Source organism: Nycticebus coucang, chromosome 1 (assembly GCF_027406575.1).
Source record: "Nycticebus coucang isolate mNycCou1 chromosome 1, mNycCou1.pri, whole genome shotgun sequence".
NCBI lineage: Eukaryota > Metazoa > Chordata > Mammalia > Primates > Lorisidae > Nycticebus > Nycticebus coucang.
The window spans coordinates 137,709,375-137,726,439 of NC_069780.1; the positions used below are offsets into that span (position 1 = coordinate 137,709,375).

Below are 17,065 nucleotides of genomic sequence, written 5' to 3' on the forward strand. Positions count from 1 at the left end.
TTTTTTATGTACTTAATAATAATTTATCCTCTTTGAAAAAAGTAAACTTAAGAAAAACAGTTAAATTCTACAATGCCAGATATGAGAAATTTAATAATATGACTGAGAAATTAAACTCAACAGTGAATTAAACCTCACCATAATAAGAATCATAAAGTACGTTAAACCTATGTTTCTTTTCACATCTATTAGTTATCAACACACAGGTATATTATTGGTTGAATATTGACTTCAATACTGAGTCAATATTAGAACCAAACCTCTCTTCAGTGGAAGGCAGGATGTGGTTAGTTCAGTAAGCTCAGCCCATTTACTAGTAAAATCAGCAAAACAATAGTGTTAGGGCAGCAGTACCATCTACTCATACAAAACATAGTTATTATAAAAACTGCTGAAAATCATGTTAATCTAACCTACTTTTCTATTTATAATATTCATTATGCAAATATAAACATCAAGTGAGAATGACAAATATAAAAACAGGAACTCTCTTAATAGACAAAGCACCTTTCTTCTCATGAAACCATTATCCCTCTTTTTCTTAACCTACCTTTCTTCATCTAAAATAATAGAACCATCTTCTGCCACTTTCACTCGAGGAACCAGCAATGGCCCATCATCTGTCTCTTCTTCCAGTTCTTCATCATCTTCCGCATCAGGAGTACTCTTACCTTCTTGCCTACCAAATGTGAAGGCAGGTTAATTCATATAGTCATGAAAGTGTTTCCTGAATGCTATGAACTTCATAATAAATTACTACAAATTTAACATTCTAGCTATTTCCAAATTTCCCTATAATCTAATAGAAAATACTATGTGTTAAGGACATAATTATAGGATTTCCTCAAACTTTATATTGAAGCATTTAGTAAGAAGCCTGCATTTTTTTAAAATAAATGGAAATAAATGCTCATCTTTTCCTTTTTTTTTTTTTTTTTTTTTGTAGAGACAGAGTCTCACTTTATGGCCCTCGGTAGAGTGCCGTGGCCTCACACAGCTCACAGCAACCTCCAACTCCTGGGCTTAAGCGATTCTCTTGCCTCAGCCTCCCGAGTAGCTGGGACTACAGGCGCCCGCCACAACGCCCGGCTATTTTTTGATTGCAGTTTGGCCAGGGCTGGGTTTGAACCCACCACCCTTGGCATACGGGGCCGGCGCCCTACCGACTGAGCCACAGGCGCCGCCAATGCTCATCTTTTCTATCCCAAGATAGTTTAAGTATATCCATCCAGTTATTATGAAAGTAACAATAATACTTATAGTTGTATAGCATTAGTTTCCCGATCGTCTAATTAACCCTTAGGAATTAATTATTTTCATACCGATTTGAGCCTTAGAGAATACAAATAACTTTTACTCTAAATTATATGACAACCAGGGCACAGCTAAAACCCAGTTTTCCAAATAATGATTCCATTCTACTACACTATCTCCTGAGGATCTTTTGTTTTTCCGTTTTGTTTTTGTTGAGATAGGGTCTTGCCCTGTTGCTCAGGATATAATACAGTGATGCAATCATAGCACATTGAAACCTCAAACTCTTGGACTTAAGCGATCCTCCTACCTCAAGTAGCAGGGACTGCAGGCACACACCACCACACTTGAATAATTTTTTTATTTTCTCTCTTTTTATTTTATTTTATTATTATTATTTTTTTTTTTGGTAGAGATTGGGTCTCACCATGTTGCCCAGGCTGGTCTCGAACTTCTGCGCTCAAGCAAGCCTCCCATCTCAGTCTCCAAAAGCGAATGTGCTAAGCATAAGCCATCGTGCTTGGCCTCTTTAAGGTCTTATTGAAACAAACACAAACTATAAACCTGTAAAACCTAACTATTTTTAAAGCTTCGCTGCACTGCTTTAAAACAATATACATTCTAGGCAAATAATGATCATTAACCCTTGAAGTAAGAACTAGAGAACACTCAATGTTTCTGATAATTTTCCACAGTATCCCAATTTAAATTACATGGCTACAATAACTAGAATTGTACAATGCTACAGTAACTTCCTAAAAGGTCTCTTGGTGGGATTTCTTGAGAGTTAGCTAACCTATAACAGTTATTTACATGGAAGACTAAAGGAAGTTTGTACAAAAAATAGACGACATCTAATGACACCAAAGATAGAGCTGTTGCAAGACAGCACAGAAGGCATGCTAATTTCCTGTTAAGAAATACAAAAAGAGGGCGGTGCCTGTGGCTCAGTGAGTAGGGCGCCAGCCCCATATGCTGAGGGTGGCGGGTTCAAACCCAGCCACGGCCAAACTGCAACCAAAAAATAGCCGGGCGTTGTGGCGGGCGCCTGTAGTCCCAGCTACTCCGGAGGCTGAGGCAAGAGAATCGCTTAAGCCCAGGAGTTGGAGGTTGCTGTGAGCTGTGTGACGCCACGGCACTCTACCCAAGGGCGGTACAGTGAGACTCTGTCTCTACAAAAAAAAAAAAAAAAAGAAAGAAAAACATATATACACATTTATTTAGGTATCAAGACCAGAACTGGAATTATACATTAAAAAAACTGGTAACATTTGTTCAGTCCAGGGAGAGGAAGTAGATTACAGAAAATGAATCAGAAGACTACTCAGTATTCACCTTTGGTTCTCTTGAATTTTGTAACATGTGTATGCATCACTATTCTAAGACAAAACAAAGCTTTCTTCATTCTTTCTTTCTTTTTTTGTTTTTTTTGAAACAGTCTCACTATGTCCCCCTTGGTAGAATGTTGGCATCACAGCTCACAGCAACCTCAAACTCTTGGGCTCAAACAAACTCTTGCCTCAGCCTCCCAAATAGCTGGGACTACAGACACCAGTTACAACACTTGGCTACTCTATTTTGTTGAGACAGGGGTGTCATTCTTGTTCAGGCTGGTCTCGAACCTGTGAGCTCAGGGCAATCCATCCACCTCAGGCCTCCCAGAGTGCTAGGATTATAGGCGTGAACCATGAGCCACCAGACTTTTTTTTTTTCTTTTTTGAGACAGAGTCTCACTATGTTGCCCTTGATAGAATGCCATGGTGAAACAGCTCACAGCAACCTCAAATTATTGGGCTTAAGCGATTCTCTTGCCTCAGCCTCCCAAGTAACTGGGACTACGAGTGCCCACTACAAGGCCCAGCTATTTTTTGTTGCAGTTGTCACTGTTGTTTAGCTGGCCAGGGCCGGGTTCAAACCCACCAACCTCGATGCATGTGGCTGGCACCATACCCACTATGCCACGGGCGCCGAGCCAACACTAGGCTTTCTTAATTCTAAAAGCTTTAATTTAAAATCATAATATTGGGCTCAGCCCCTGTAGTTCAAGCGGCTAAGGCACCAGCCACATACACCAGAGCTGGCAGGTTTGAATCCAGCCCAGGCCTGCCAAACAACAATGACAACTACAACCAAAAAATAGCTGGGCATCGTGGTAGGCGCCTGTAGTCTCAACTACTTGGGAAGCTGAGGCAAGAGAATCGCTTAAGCCCAGGAGTTGGAGGTTACTGTGAGCTGTGATGCTATGGCACTCTACCCAGGATGACAGCCTGAGGCTCTGTCTCAAAAACAATAAATAAGGGCGGCGCCTGTGGCTCAGCGGGTAGGGCGCCGGTCCCATATGCCGGAGGTGGCGGGTTCAAACCCAGCCCCAGCCAAATTAAAAAAAAAAAAAGAAAAAAAAACAACAAATAAAATAAAATCATAATATCGTTCAGTTACATACGTAATACCAAAGTAGTATAGGGCTTTCATATTGATTTCTTATAAAAGGGCATATTGATTTCTTATACAAATCTTATTGAGTCTATTTTTTTTTTTTTGCAGTTTTTGGTTGGGGCTGGGTTTGAACCCGCCATCTCTGGCATATGGGGCCAGCACCCTACTCCTTTGAGCCACAGGTGCCGCCCCTTATTGAGTCTATTTTAAAACTCCAAATAAATATGATTATAAGAGGAAACACCATTTGATTTCTTTTTTTTTTATTTCATTTTTCTTTTTTAAGAGGACAGGGTCTCACTCTGTTTCTCAGGCTGATCAGCACAGCCTCAAACTCTTAGGACTTAAGTGATCCTCTCGCCTTAGCCTCCTGAGTAGCCAAGACTTTAGACACACACCACACTTGGTTAATATTTCTTTGAGACAGAGTCTCACTATGTCACCCTCAGTAGAGAACCATGGCATCACAGCTCACAGCAACCTCAAACTACTGGACTTAAGTGATTTCTCTTGCCTCAGCCTCCCAAGTAGCTGGGACTACAGGTGCCTGCCACAACACCCAGCTATTTTTTGTTATTGTTGTTGCAGTTGCACTGCTGTTTTAGCTGGCCAGGGCTGAGTTTGAACCCGCCAGCCTCGGTGTATATGGCCAGTGCCCCACCCACTGAGCTATAGGCACCGCCCTGGCTAGTTTTTCTTATTTTCTTTTTTTTTTTTTTGTAGAGACAGAGTCTCACTGTACCCGCCCTCAGGTAGAGTGCCGTGGCATCACACGGCTCACAGCAACCTCTAACTCCTGGGCTTATGCGATTCTCTTGCCTCAGCCTCCCGAGCAGGTGGGACTACAGGGGTCCGCCACAATGCCCGGCTATTATTTTGTTAGTTTGGCCGGGGCTGGGTTTGAACCCGCCACCCTCAGCATATGGGGCTGGCGCCCTACTCACTGAGCCACAGGCGCCGCCCAGTTTTTCTTATTTTCTTTTCTTTCTTTCTTTTTTTAAGGATAAAGTCTTGCTTTTTTGCCCAGGCTGGTCACAAGTTATCTTCCCACCTTGGCCTGCCAAAAGACTGAAATCATAGTTGTCAGCCACTGTGCTCAGGCTCTAATTGTATTTTTTTAATGAAATCATAATAGAATATATATATATATATATATATTTTTTTTTTTTTTTTGAGACAGAGCCTCAAGCTGTCGCCCTGGGTAGAGTGCCGTGGTGTCACAGCTCACAGCAACCTCCAATTCCTGGGCTTAAGCAATTCTCTTGCCTCAGCCTCCTGAGCAGCTAGGACCACAGGCACCTGCCACAACACCTTGTTTGATTGTGGTTGTCATTGTTTGGCAGGCCCAGGCTGGATTTGAACCCATCAGCTCTGGTGTATGTGACCGAGCCAGAACATATTTTTTTAAAAAATGATGCTTACTCTCTTGTCTGGACTGCAGGCAATGACTTTTCCATTTTCTTTTCTTGTTCCAGTGAAGAACTATTAAACACAAATAACAGAACACTTATATTATACACTACTAATTTATATCTGTCAATTCTATCTGTAAGTAAAAAGCAAAGTATTCTAAGTTCTGTGGGGTTTTTTTTAACATACCATAGCACATAACTAATGACAATGCAGTCCAACAATCAGTTTTCAGTCAAAAATTTCTCCTTAAGTAAAAATAATGTGGTAGGCGCTAAGTAGAGAACAGTCTTACCCCCTAAGTCCTCAGTGAAGGGAAGCTACCGGTCCCAAGGTATGATGCACCCAGGTAGCTTGTCTCTTAACTACTCAATATCAGACAACTCAAAACCTAGGTTTCTGGCCCTTCCATCAAACAGGCCAAAGACCTGGTAAATGTAAACAAGGACTACTCTGAAGAACATGCCACAACTTCTACCTCAGGCACACAAGGAGATTTATTCTCGGAGGATTTGTTAAACTGCCACTACATAAGAAATAGAAATTACAATCTTGGGCGGCGCCTGTGGCTCAGTCGGTAGGGCGCCAGCCCCATATGCCAAGGGTGGCGGGTTCAAACCCGGCCCCGGCCAAACTGCAACCAAAAAATAGCCGGGCGTTGTGGCGGGCGCCTGTAGTCCCAGCTACTCGGGAGGCTGAGGTGAGAGAATCGCTTGAAGCCCAGGAGTTGGAGGTTGCTGTGAGCTCTGTGAGGCCACGGCACTCTACCGAGGGCCATAAAGTGAGACTCTGTCTCTACAAAAAAAAAAAAAAAAAAAGAAATTACAATCTTAAAAAAAAAAAAAAATGCTTAGCTGATTTTACCTCCCTAATTTATGTAACAAAAAAAGAAAAACTGTTGTTTTTTGGGTTTTTTTGCAGTTTTTGGCTGGGGCTGGGTTTGAACCCGCCACCTCCGGCATATGGGGCCGGCACCCTACTCTGTTGAAGCCACAGACACTGCCCTTGTTTTTGTTTTTTTAAATAAAAGGCAAGGTCTTGCTCTGTCACCAGGCTGGAGTGCTGTGGTGCAATCACAGCTCACTGCAACCTCAAACAGCTGTGCTCAAGTGACCCTCCTGAATCAGCATTCTGAGTAGTCCAGGACTACAGGTGCACTAATTTGACAAATTTCCAAAAAATTTTTTGTAGAACCAGAACCTAGCTATGTTGTTCATGTGGGTCTGAAATTCCTCACCTCAAGCAATCGTCCCTGTGGGTCTGAAATTCCTCACCTCAAGCAATCGTCCCACCTCAGCCTCCCAAAGTGCTAGAATTACAACAGACATGAGCCACTGTGTCCACACAAGAAACTTTGTTTTTAAACAAGAGTCTAAAGCTGTCGCCCTGGGTAGAATGCTGTGGCGTCATAGCTCACAGCAACCTCCGAATCAGACTCAAGTGATCCTCTTGCCTCAGTTTTCCTATTTTTAGTAGAGACGGGGTCCTGCTCTTGCTCAGGCTAGTCTCGAACTCGTGAGTTCAAGCAATCCACCCACCTCGGCCTCCCAGAGTGCTAGGATTACAGGCATGAGCCACCATGCTTGGCCCAGAAAATTTATTTTTAATCTCAGAGATAAAGGGTATCATTTACCATCCCCAGTAAGCAGTTACTTGAAACACCACTAACATTGGTTAGAAAATTTCATCTACACTTCTGGGATCTTCACAGGAAAAAACAATTCTGTCTAAAAGGCCACTGCATGTATTACAAATTTGGCAACTGGTTTTTGGAACATGAACTTATACTTTAAACGTGATATTTAAACCACTACATACCCCAAAAAAGTAAAATAAATTTTACTTACGTCATTGGATTGTTATCTGGCAGGTAATAAATGAGGTCTCTCATAGTCATTTTTGAACGATCTCGTAGCTTCTGACTTTCACTTATAGCATATTTGTTTTTCCATTGCTTCTATATGCACAAACACACAGATCCACTTTTATTTTATAAATATAGAAGAATTGGAGATATACTATATTCAAATACAGTCTACTGTTAAATTCATTGCAAATGCTTTAATATTATCCTTACCCAAATCATGCAATTTTATAAACTAAGTATTAAAAAGTTGTACTACATGACCCTTCATAGTTTTTAGTTTTTGAAAATTAGGGGAGCACCTGTGGCTCAGTGAGTAGGGTGCCGGCCCCAATATACTGAGGTTGGCAGGTTCAAACCCAGCCCTGGCCAAACCACAACAAAAAAAATAGCCGGGTGTTATGGCGGGCGCCTGTAGTCCCAGCTACTCGGAAGGCTGAGGCAAGAGAATCGCCTAAGCCCAAGAGCTGGAGGTTGCTGTGAGCTGTGACACCACAGGCACTCTACTGAGCATGACAAAGTGAGACTCTGTCTCTAAAAAAAAGAAAAGAAAAAAGAAAATTAAAGTATTGGCCCAGGGCTGGGTGTGGTGGCTCATGCCCATAACCCTAGCACTCTTGGAGGCCAAGGCAGGTTGATTACTTGAGCTCTCAAGTTCAAGACTAGCCTGAGCAAGAATAAGACACCATCTCTACTAAAAATATAAAAAACAATTAACTGCATGTGATGGAGCATGCCTGTAGTCCTATCTTCTAGGGAGGCTAAGGCAAGAAGATGCCTGAGCCTAAGAGTTTGAGGTTGCTATTAATATGCCACCATGGCACTCTAGCCTAGGTGACAGAGTAATACGTGGTCTCAAAAATAAAATAAAATAAAGTATTGCCCAGTGAGGTGGCAATCTTAGCACTCTGGGAAGGGAAGACAAGTGGACTGCTTGAGCTCCTAAATTGGAGACCAGCCTGAGCAAAAGAGCAACACACTGTCTGTACTGAAAATAAAAATAAAAATAAATTAGCTAAAAATAAATAAATAAATAAAATTAAAAAATAGGCAACAAAAAAATAGCCGGGCATTGTGGCAGGCACCTGTAGTCCCAGCTACTCGGGAGGCTGAGGCAAGAGAATCACCTAAGCCCAAGAGCTGGAGGTTGCTGTGAACTGTGACACCATGGCACTCTACCGAGGGCAACATAGTGAAACTCCGTCTCAAAAAAAAAAAAAAAAAACTAAAATTAAAAAATAAAATAAAATTAGCTAGGCATTGTGGTAGGTGTCTGTAGTCCCAGCTACTCAGGAAGCTATGACAAGAAGATAGCTTGAGCCCAGAAGTTTGAGCATGCTGTGAGATATGACAACACAGCACTCTACGCCTGGGCAACAGAGTGATACCCTGTCTCATAAATAAATAAATAAACAAATAAATAAATAAATATTAAAGTATCTAGACTTGATCTTAGCCAAAAGGCCAAGAAGCGATATATTAAATTATCTAAGACTAGATAAAAGCTCAATGTATAAAATCATGCTTACAGATACCTTCTAACTAAATTCTAAGTAGCTTACTGAAAATTATATGTACATAGCTTTTGTTTACCCTACAGGGAACTGGAATTTTGTGTATTTTATAGAATTCTTAAAGCAAATGTTAATTCCCCAATATAAATACAATTAGGCAGATTATATAAAACATAGAACATTCTAGGACCTTAAATACTTAGAGGCAAAGATTTTACGATATGAACTGAAATCTCCTATCCTGAACTTACTCTTGACACAAAGCAAATAACAGATATCAGCTTGTTTCCTCCTGTGTAAAACAGTGGCATTTATTTCACATAGTTCAGAGATTGCATGAGACAACAGATATAAAGCACCAAGCAAAATGCCTTCCTCTTAATTAAAAGAAAAAAAAAAAAAGTAGGGCAGTGCCTACTTTTGTAGGGCGCCGGCCCCATATAACAAGGATGGCAGGTTCAAACTGCAACAAAAAAACAGCCAGGCATGGTGGTGGGTGCCTGTAGTCCCAGCTACTCCGGAGGCTGAGGCAAGAGAATCACCTAAGCTCAAGAGCTGCAGGTTGCTGTGAGCTATGACGCTACAACACTCTACAGAGGGCGACAAACTAAGACTGTCTCTAAAAAAAAAAAAGTATCCTTTTTTTCATAGTATGAGCTGACACTGGTTGGGCACTTAATACCAATTTGCAAGATGGCAGTTTAAATGTCTTTTATGTATATTAACTCATTTAATCTTCGCAACCCTCCAATGAAGTAGATATGGGTTGAGTACTTTTTTTTTTTTTTTTTTGAGACAGAGCCTCAAGCTGTCACCCTGGGTAGAGTGCTGTTGCATCACAGCTCACAGCAACCTCAACCTCGAACTCTTGAGCTTAAGCAATTCTCTTGCCTAAGCCTCCCACGTAGCTGGGGCAACAGGCGCCCACCACAATGCCCAGCTATTTTTGGTTGTAGTTGTCACTGTTGTTTGATAGGCCCGAACCTGCCAGCTCTGGTGTATGTGGCTGGTGCCTTAGCCACTTGAGCTAAGGTTGAGTATTCTTTTTTTTTTTTTGTAGAGACAGAGTCTCACTTTATGGCCCTCAGTAGAGTGCCGTGGCCTCACCCAGCTCACAGCAACCTCCAACTCCTGGGCCCAAGCGATTCTCTTTCCTCAGCCTCCCGAGTAGCTGGGACTACAGGCGCCCGCCACAACGCCCGGCTATTTTTTGGTTGCAGTTTGGCCGGGGCCGAGTTTGAACCCGCCACCCTCGGTATATGGGGCTGGCACCTTACCAACTGAGCCACAGGCGCCGCCCAAGGTTGAGTATTCTTTATTGTAATGTTTGGGACAAAAATGTTCCAGATTTGGGCGGCACCTGTGGCTCAGTGAGTAGGGCGCCGGCCCCATATACCGAGGGTGGTGGGTTCAAACCCAGCCCAGGCCAAACTGCAACAAAAAAATATACCGAGGGTGGTGGGTTCAAACCCAGCCCAGGCCGAACTGCAACAAAAAAATAGCCGGGCGTTGTGGTGGGAGCCTATGGTCCCAGCTGCTCGGGAGGCTGAGGCAAGAGAATCACATAAGCCCAGGAGCTGGAGGTTGCTGTGAGCCGTGTGACGCCACGGCACTCTACCCAGGGCAGTAAAGTGAGACTCTGTCTCTACCAAAAAAAAAAAAGTTCCAGTTTTAAGATTTCTTTACATTTTGAAATAAAAGTACATATGAGTTGAACATCCCTAATCTGAAAATCCAAAATCCAAACTGCTCTGATTTCCTTTGAGCACCACAAAAGCATTCCGAAAGTTTCAGATTTTGGAGCATTTTTCAGGTTAGGGATGCTGAACCTGTACCATTATTGGTCCTATTTTACAGATGAGGAACAGACATAGATTAATTAAATTATCCAAGGTCACACAGCTAATAAATGATGAAGCTAAGAGTCAAACCTCAAGTATCTAACTCCAGGGCCAGCATACCTTGCTACTGTTACACTACTCTAAAAGGAAAAAAAAAAATCAATCTTCAAGATTAAAAAGACCATGGACTATTAAACATACTACAAACGTTTCCCATTTGTAATTTTCCTCATTGCCAATTTAGAAAACAATACTAGGCCAGGCACAGAAGCTCATGCCTATTATCCTAGCACATTGGAAGGCAGAGGCAGGTGATCTGCTTGAGCTCAGGAGTTCAAGACCAGCCTGAGCAAGAGTTGTAGTGAGCACCTATAGTCCCAGCTACTCAGGAGGCTGAGACAAGCTCAAGAGTATCAGGTTCCTGTGAACTATGATGCCTTGGCACTCTACTTAGGGCACCAGAGTGAGACTCTGTCATTCATAAATAAATAAATAAACAAACAATACCAATTCATTTTCCTCAACTATATTGTCTGAATTCAAGTAAGCATACCACATAACACTTGGATATCTTCATGTAAAAATATAACTGAAGGTTTATTTTATAAATGTGTTATCTGTGTACATACATAAAACTTTTTGAGACCTTCATCAAAAATATGAAAAATATAAATGAATAAAATATGTAGGGCCAGGCTCAGAGGCTCACAGCTGTAATTCTAGCACTCTGGGAGACCAAGGTAGGTGGATTACCTGAGCTGTCGACCAGCCTGAGCCAGAGTGAGACCTCATCTCTAAAAATAGCTGGCCAGGCATTGCGGTGGACACCTATAGTCCCAGCTACCTGGGAGGCTGAGCCAAGAAAATCACGTAAGCCCAAGACTTAGAGGTTGCTGTGAGCTATGACACCACGGCACTCTACCGAGGGGGACAAAGAGAGACTCTGTCTTAAAAAGAAAAAAGGAAAAATCACCATCAGTGAGAAAAGTGGTTTACTAAGTCCACAGTGCTTCTTCATGGACTAACAAAAGATTTTCCTAGCAGTAAGGGATATTCTATGGTTTTATGCTTTCATCAAAATGCTACAGATGTTTTTCTTCCAAATGATGCCTGATTAACACAAAAACAGAAATCCAACAGGTAATATAAAAATTCTGATTGTCTTGCCTTACCTTCTCTTTCCTCAATTCTTCTTTTAACATTTCCCTCAGTTTCTGGGCTTTATATATCCGATATCTATCTGAGCATGGCTGCTTCTCTTTTGTTGGACTGGGGTTTGGCTGTGGAGTTTCTTGGTTAACTGTGGATAAGGGAGGAGATTCTGAAGGAAAACTAACACTAGGTTTAACAAGACTAGAAGTACTTGGCATTCGCTTTCTTTTGTGGGAAACAATACAGGAAGATTTATTGGATTCTTCAACATCTTTCTCATCACCAATCTTTTCATCGCTGCTGAAATTTAAAAAGAAAAAAAGGGCACCATTAACTTCTTTTATACATGCTAGTGTAAAAACATAACCTGGTAAAAATCCAAAATAGTAAAGTCTCATTATTTAAAAATAAAATTTAAAAAAAATCAATAAACTTGAGATTTATGCTGATGACAAAGATTATAAAAAAATATTTAATAAAACTTTATAATATATGTCAATTCTAATAAAAACTATTACTTTTTCTTTTTTTTTAGTCTCACTAAAAAAGTGAGAAAAAAGTCTCACTATGTCACCCTCAGTAAGTACCATCACATCACAGTTCACAGCAACCCCAAAGTATTAGGCTTAAGCAATTCTCCTGCCTCAGCCTCCCAAGCAGCTAGAACTACAGGCACCTGCCACAACACCCGGCTACTTTTTGGTAGCAGGTGTCATTGTTAGTTAGCAGGCCCAGGCCAGGTTCAAACCTGCCACCCTCCGTGTATGTGGCCAGCATCCTACTCACTGAGCTACAGGCACCAAGTCAAAATCATTACTTTTTTGGAAGTTCAAGTCCCTCAGTATATTAGAGCACATAATTATATGCTTAGCTCCCTCAAAAAAAACAAAAAACAACTAAGTTACAGAACAAAGCTTAATTAGCCAAATTTGAATTACCAGATAACCAAGAGTTGCTTTTTAAAAATTAATAATTTATAATTAAGTTTATGGGCTCAGCACCCATAGCACAGTGGTTACGGCTCCAGCCACATACACTGAGGGTGGTGGGTTCGAACCCAGCCTGGGCCAACTAAGCAACAATGACAACTTCAACAGAAATATAGCAGGGCATGTGGTGGATGCCTGTAGTCCCAGCTGCTTGGGAGGCTGAGGCAAGAGAATCACTTAAGCCCCAGAGTTGAAGGTTTCTGTGAGCTATGACACCACAGCACTCTACCGAGGACAACATAGTGACACTCAAGTCTCAAAAAAAAAAAAAAAAAAAAAGGCTCGGCACCCATAGCACAGCAGTTACAGCACCAGCCACATATACCAAGGATGACAGGTTCAATCCCGACCTGGGCCAGATAAACAACTACAACCAAAAAATAGCCAGGTGTTGTGGCAGGCGCCTATAGTCCCAGCTAGTTGTGAGGCTGAGGCAAGAGTATCACTTAAGCCGAAGAGTAGGAGGTTGCTGTGAGCTGTAATGTCATAGCACTCTACTGAGGGCAACATGGTCAGACTCTGTCTGAAAAAAAAAGTGTAATTAACTTTACAAATTTTATATATATATATATAGATGGTTTTTTTTTTGTTTTGTAGAGACAGAGTTTCACTTATGGCCCTCGGTAGAGTGCCATGGCGTCACACAGCTCACAGCAACCTCCAACTCCTGGGCTTAGGCAATTCTCCTGCCTCAGCCTCCAGAGTAGCTGGGACTACAGGCGCCCGCCACGACGCCCGGCTATTTTTTTTTTTGCAGTTTGGCCAGGGCTGGGTTTGAACCCACCACCCTCGGCATATGGAGCCGGCGCCCTACTCACTGAGCCACAGGCGCCGCCTATGAATTATATATTAAATTAAAAATTTTTAGGTCACGGTGATATCTCCTTAAACTCGTCTAAACTTTACTTGCTAATCTGAGATCAGTCAAATCAAATACACAAAACTTCGAGCCTCCAAAATATTTGTATTATACTTGAAGACATACATTTAGCTACATAAGCCAAACCAAATTCTATTTGAGGTATAACTCTACTTATACAGAATAAACTCTTCAGTCAAAAATAATTGCTCAGTTACCCCAAACTATATAGTATTATACATAGGATGGTATAGTTTAGACATAAATATTTCAAGAACGGCCTTAAAGCAAATTAAGTCAAGAAAAGAGGCAATATAAGGATTAAAAAACAGGCAGTGTGAGGTGGCTGACGCCTGTAATCCTAGCACGCTGGGAGGCCAAGGCCGGTGGATCACCTGAGCTCATGAGTTCGAGACCAGCCTGAGCAAAAGTGAGACCCCATCTCTAAAAATAGCCGGGCACTGTGGCAGGTATCAGTAGTCCCAGCTACTTGGAAGGCTGAGGTAAGAGAATCGCTTGAGCCCAGGAGTTTGAGGTTGCTGTGAGCTCTAAAACCAGTGCTCAACCCAGGGCAACTAAGTGAGACTCAAAAAAAAGGGGGGGGGGACCTCATCTCTACTAAAAATAGAAAAATTAGCCTGGCATTGTGGCAGTGCCTGTAGTTCCAGCTACTTGGGAGGCTGAGGGAGGAGGATTGCTGGAACTCAAGAGTTTGAGGTTGTTGTGAGCTACGCTGATGCCATAATACTTCAGCCTGGGCAACAGAGTGAGACTCTGTCTCAAAAAATAAATAATCAATTTTCTGCAGAGAAATTTTTTGAGACAGAGTTTCACTGTGTCACCCTCAGTAGAGTGCCAGAGCTTCATAGATCACAGCAACCTCAAACTCTTGGGTTCAAGTGATACTCTTTCCTCAGCCTCCCTGTGTAGCTGGGACTACATGTGCCCACCGCAATGCCCAACTATATTTTAGAGATGGGGTCTTACTCTTGCTCAAGCTGGTCTCCAACTCCTGAGCTCAAGCAATCCGCCCACCACAACCTCCTGCAATGCTACAAGTACAGGCTTGAGCCACTGTGCCAGGCTTCTGTGTAGAAATTTTTACATCAATTCATTAAGAATCTTGGACATCAGTAAGTTTTATCACTGAGTTATCAAAATAGCACCCCATGGCCAGCACCAGTTCAGAGCAATAGAGGAAAATGTGCCAAAAATAAATTTTTCACCTTTGTCACAGCATAAATAGAATTTTTTTTTTCTATGTCGCCCTTAGTAAAGTGCCATAGCGACATAGCTCACAGCAACCTCAAACTCTTGGACTTAATAGATTCTCTTGCCTCAACCTCTCAAGTAGCTGGGACTACAGGCACCCACCAAACGCCCAGCTATTTTTTGATTGCAGTTATCACTGTTGTTTAGCAGGTCTGCACAGGGTTGGAACCCGCCACCCTTGGTGTATGTGGCCCACACCCTGCCAACTGAGCTATGGGCACCGCTGATTTTTTTCTTTTTTTTTTTTAACAGTCTCAAGCTCTCACCCTAGGTAGAACGCTGTGGCATCTTAGCTCCCAACAACCTCCAACTCTTGGGCTCAAGCAATTCTCTTGCCTCAGAGTTTTTTCTATTTTTAGTAGAAACGAGGTCTCCCTTTTGCTCAGGTTGGTCTCCAATTCACACAATTCACACACCTCAGCCTTCCGTAGTGCTAGGATTACGGGAATGAGCCACTGCGCCTGGCCCCCTTTTTTTGGGGGGGAAGGGAGAGACAGAGTCTCAAGCTGTTGCCCGGGGTATGGTGCCGTGGCATCACAGCTCATAGCAACCTCCAACTATTGGGCTCAAGTGATTCCCCTACCCCAGCCTCCCAAGTATCTGAGACCACATGCACCAGCCACAATGCCCAGCAATTTTTTTTTGTTGCCGTTGTTGTTGTTGCAGTTGTCATCGTTGTTTTAGCTGACCTGGGCTGGGTTCAAACCCGCCAGCCTTGCTGTAAGTGGCCTGTGCCCTACCCACTGAACTATGGGCACTGCCTTTTTTGTTCATCTGTTAAGCAGGCCCAGGCCGGGTTCAAAGCCACCAGCCCTGGCGTACAGGACTGGCACTCTAATCACCAAGCTTCAGGCACCCAGCCCATAAATAGAATTTCTACCATCTTAACTGTCACTTAAGATTGTTTACTGGGGGCGGCGCCTGTGGCTCAACGGGTAGGGCGCCGGTCCCATATGCCGGAGGTGGCGGGTTCAAGCCCAGCCCCGGCCAAAAATAAAAAAAAAAAAAAAAAAAAAAAAAAAAGATTGTTTACTGGGCTGGGTGCCTGTAACTCAGTGACTAGGGTGCCAGCTACATACAACGAAGCTGGTGGGTTCGAATCCAGCCTGGGCCTGCCAAACAATGACAACTATGTGCCCTGTAGTCCCAGCTACTTGGGAGGCTAAGGCAAGAGAATCGCTTAAACGCAAGAGTTTGAGGTTGCTGTGAGCTATGACGCCACAGCAGTCTACCCAGGGCCACATAGTAAGACTGTCTCAAAAAAAAAAAAAAAAAAAAAAATTGTTCACTGGGCCCAGTGAGGTGGCTCAGGCCTATAATCCTATGGGCCTATGGGAGGCCAAGGTGAGTGGACTACCTGAGCTCACAGATTTGGGACCAGCCTGAGCCAGAGCAAGACCTCATCTCTAAAACTAGCCGGGTGTTGTGGTGGGCGCCTGTAGTCCCAGCTATTTGGGAGGCTGAAGCAAGAGAATCACTTGAGCCCAAGAGTTTGAAGTTGCTGGAAGCTATGACGCCAGGGCACTCTACCAAGGGCAACAAAGTGAGACTCTGTCTCAAAAAAAAAAAAAAAAAAGGGGGGGGGGGGGTGGCGCCTGTGGTCCAGCCCCAAATACCAAGGATGGCAGGCTCAAACTCAGCCCCAGCCAAACTGCAACAACAACAACGAAAAAAAAAAAAAAAAAAAACAGCTCGGTGTTGTGGCGAGCACCTGTAATCCCAGCTACTCCGGAGGCTGAGGCAAGAGACTCTCCTAAGCCTAACAGCTGGAGGTTGCTGTGAGCTGTGATGCCACAGCACTCTACCAAGGGCAACAAAGTGAGACTCTGTCTCAAAAAAAAAGGATTGTTTACTGGTTTCCCCATATATAATATAGAAACAGAGACCATCTTAACCTGAGTTGTCTTACTCTGTTACCTTTTTATTTTTTTATTTTTGAGACAGAGCCTCAAGCTGTTGCCCTGGGTAGAGTGCCATGGCATCACAGCTCACAGTAACCTCCAACTCCTGGGCTTAAGTGATTCTCTTGCCTCAGCCTCCCAAGTAGTTGGGACTACAGGCGCCCACTACAATGCCCGGCTTTTTTTTTTTTTTTTTTGGTGGTAGTTATCATTGTTGTTTGGCAGACTCAGGCTGGATTCAAACCCACCAGCTCTCTGTCGTATGTGGCGACAGGCGCCAAGCCTCTGTCACCTTTTTAAACACAAATAATTTGAGGGAAGGAGAAAAAAGAAAGGAGGGAGAAAGCAGAAGGAGGGGAAAAGAGACGGAGGGAGTTGGTAAGCTCTATCTTAACCAGTACAATGTAGGGGTATATGGCACACCTCCTGGGGGAAGGTTTCGACTACAATTTGAACTTTACCTAACAAATGCAAACAATGTAACACATTTGTACATACCCTTATATTAACCTGAAATGAAAAATAGTAAGTTTTGGTGGGCAACTATTCTGTCATGTCCTATGTGCAATATAT

At 42.8% G+C, this 17,065-nt stretch overlaps 1 protein-coding gene and 1 pseudogene across 4 annotated transcripts in view; both read right to left on the bottom strand.

Annotated features, from left to right (window-relative positions):
* The window catches only part of BDP1 (B double prime 1, subunit of RNA polymerase III transcription initiation factor IIIB), a 110,540-nt gene that overhangs the window by 91,726 nt on the left and 1,749 nt on the right, over window positions 1-17,065 (bottom strand). For 2 of the 4 annotated variants that reach the window (XM_053589120.1, XM_053589100.1), the window contains exons 2-5: window positions 11,492-11,771; window positions 6,948-7,057; window positions 5,113-5,172; window positions 551-679 (exon numbers count right to left, since the gene is read on the bottom strand). In XM_053589120.1, the coding sequence (XP_053445095.1) occupies window positions 551-679; window positions 5,113-5,172; window positions 6,948-7,057; window positions 11,492-11,771 (579 nt within the window). The remainder of the gene's footprint in view (window positions 1-550; window positions 680-5,112; window positions 5,173-6,947; window positions 7,058-11,491; window positions 11,772-17,065) is intronic. The other 2 variants (XM_053589110.1, XM_053589127.1) reach the window with 2 other exon arrangements.
* On the bottom strand, window positions 8,288-8,440 carry LOC128591711 (uncharacterized; annotated as a pseudogene).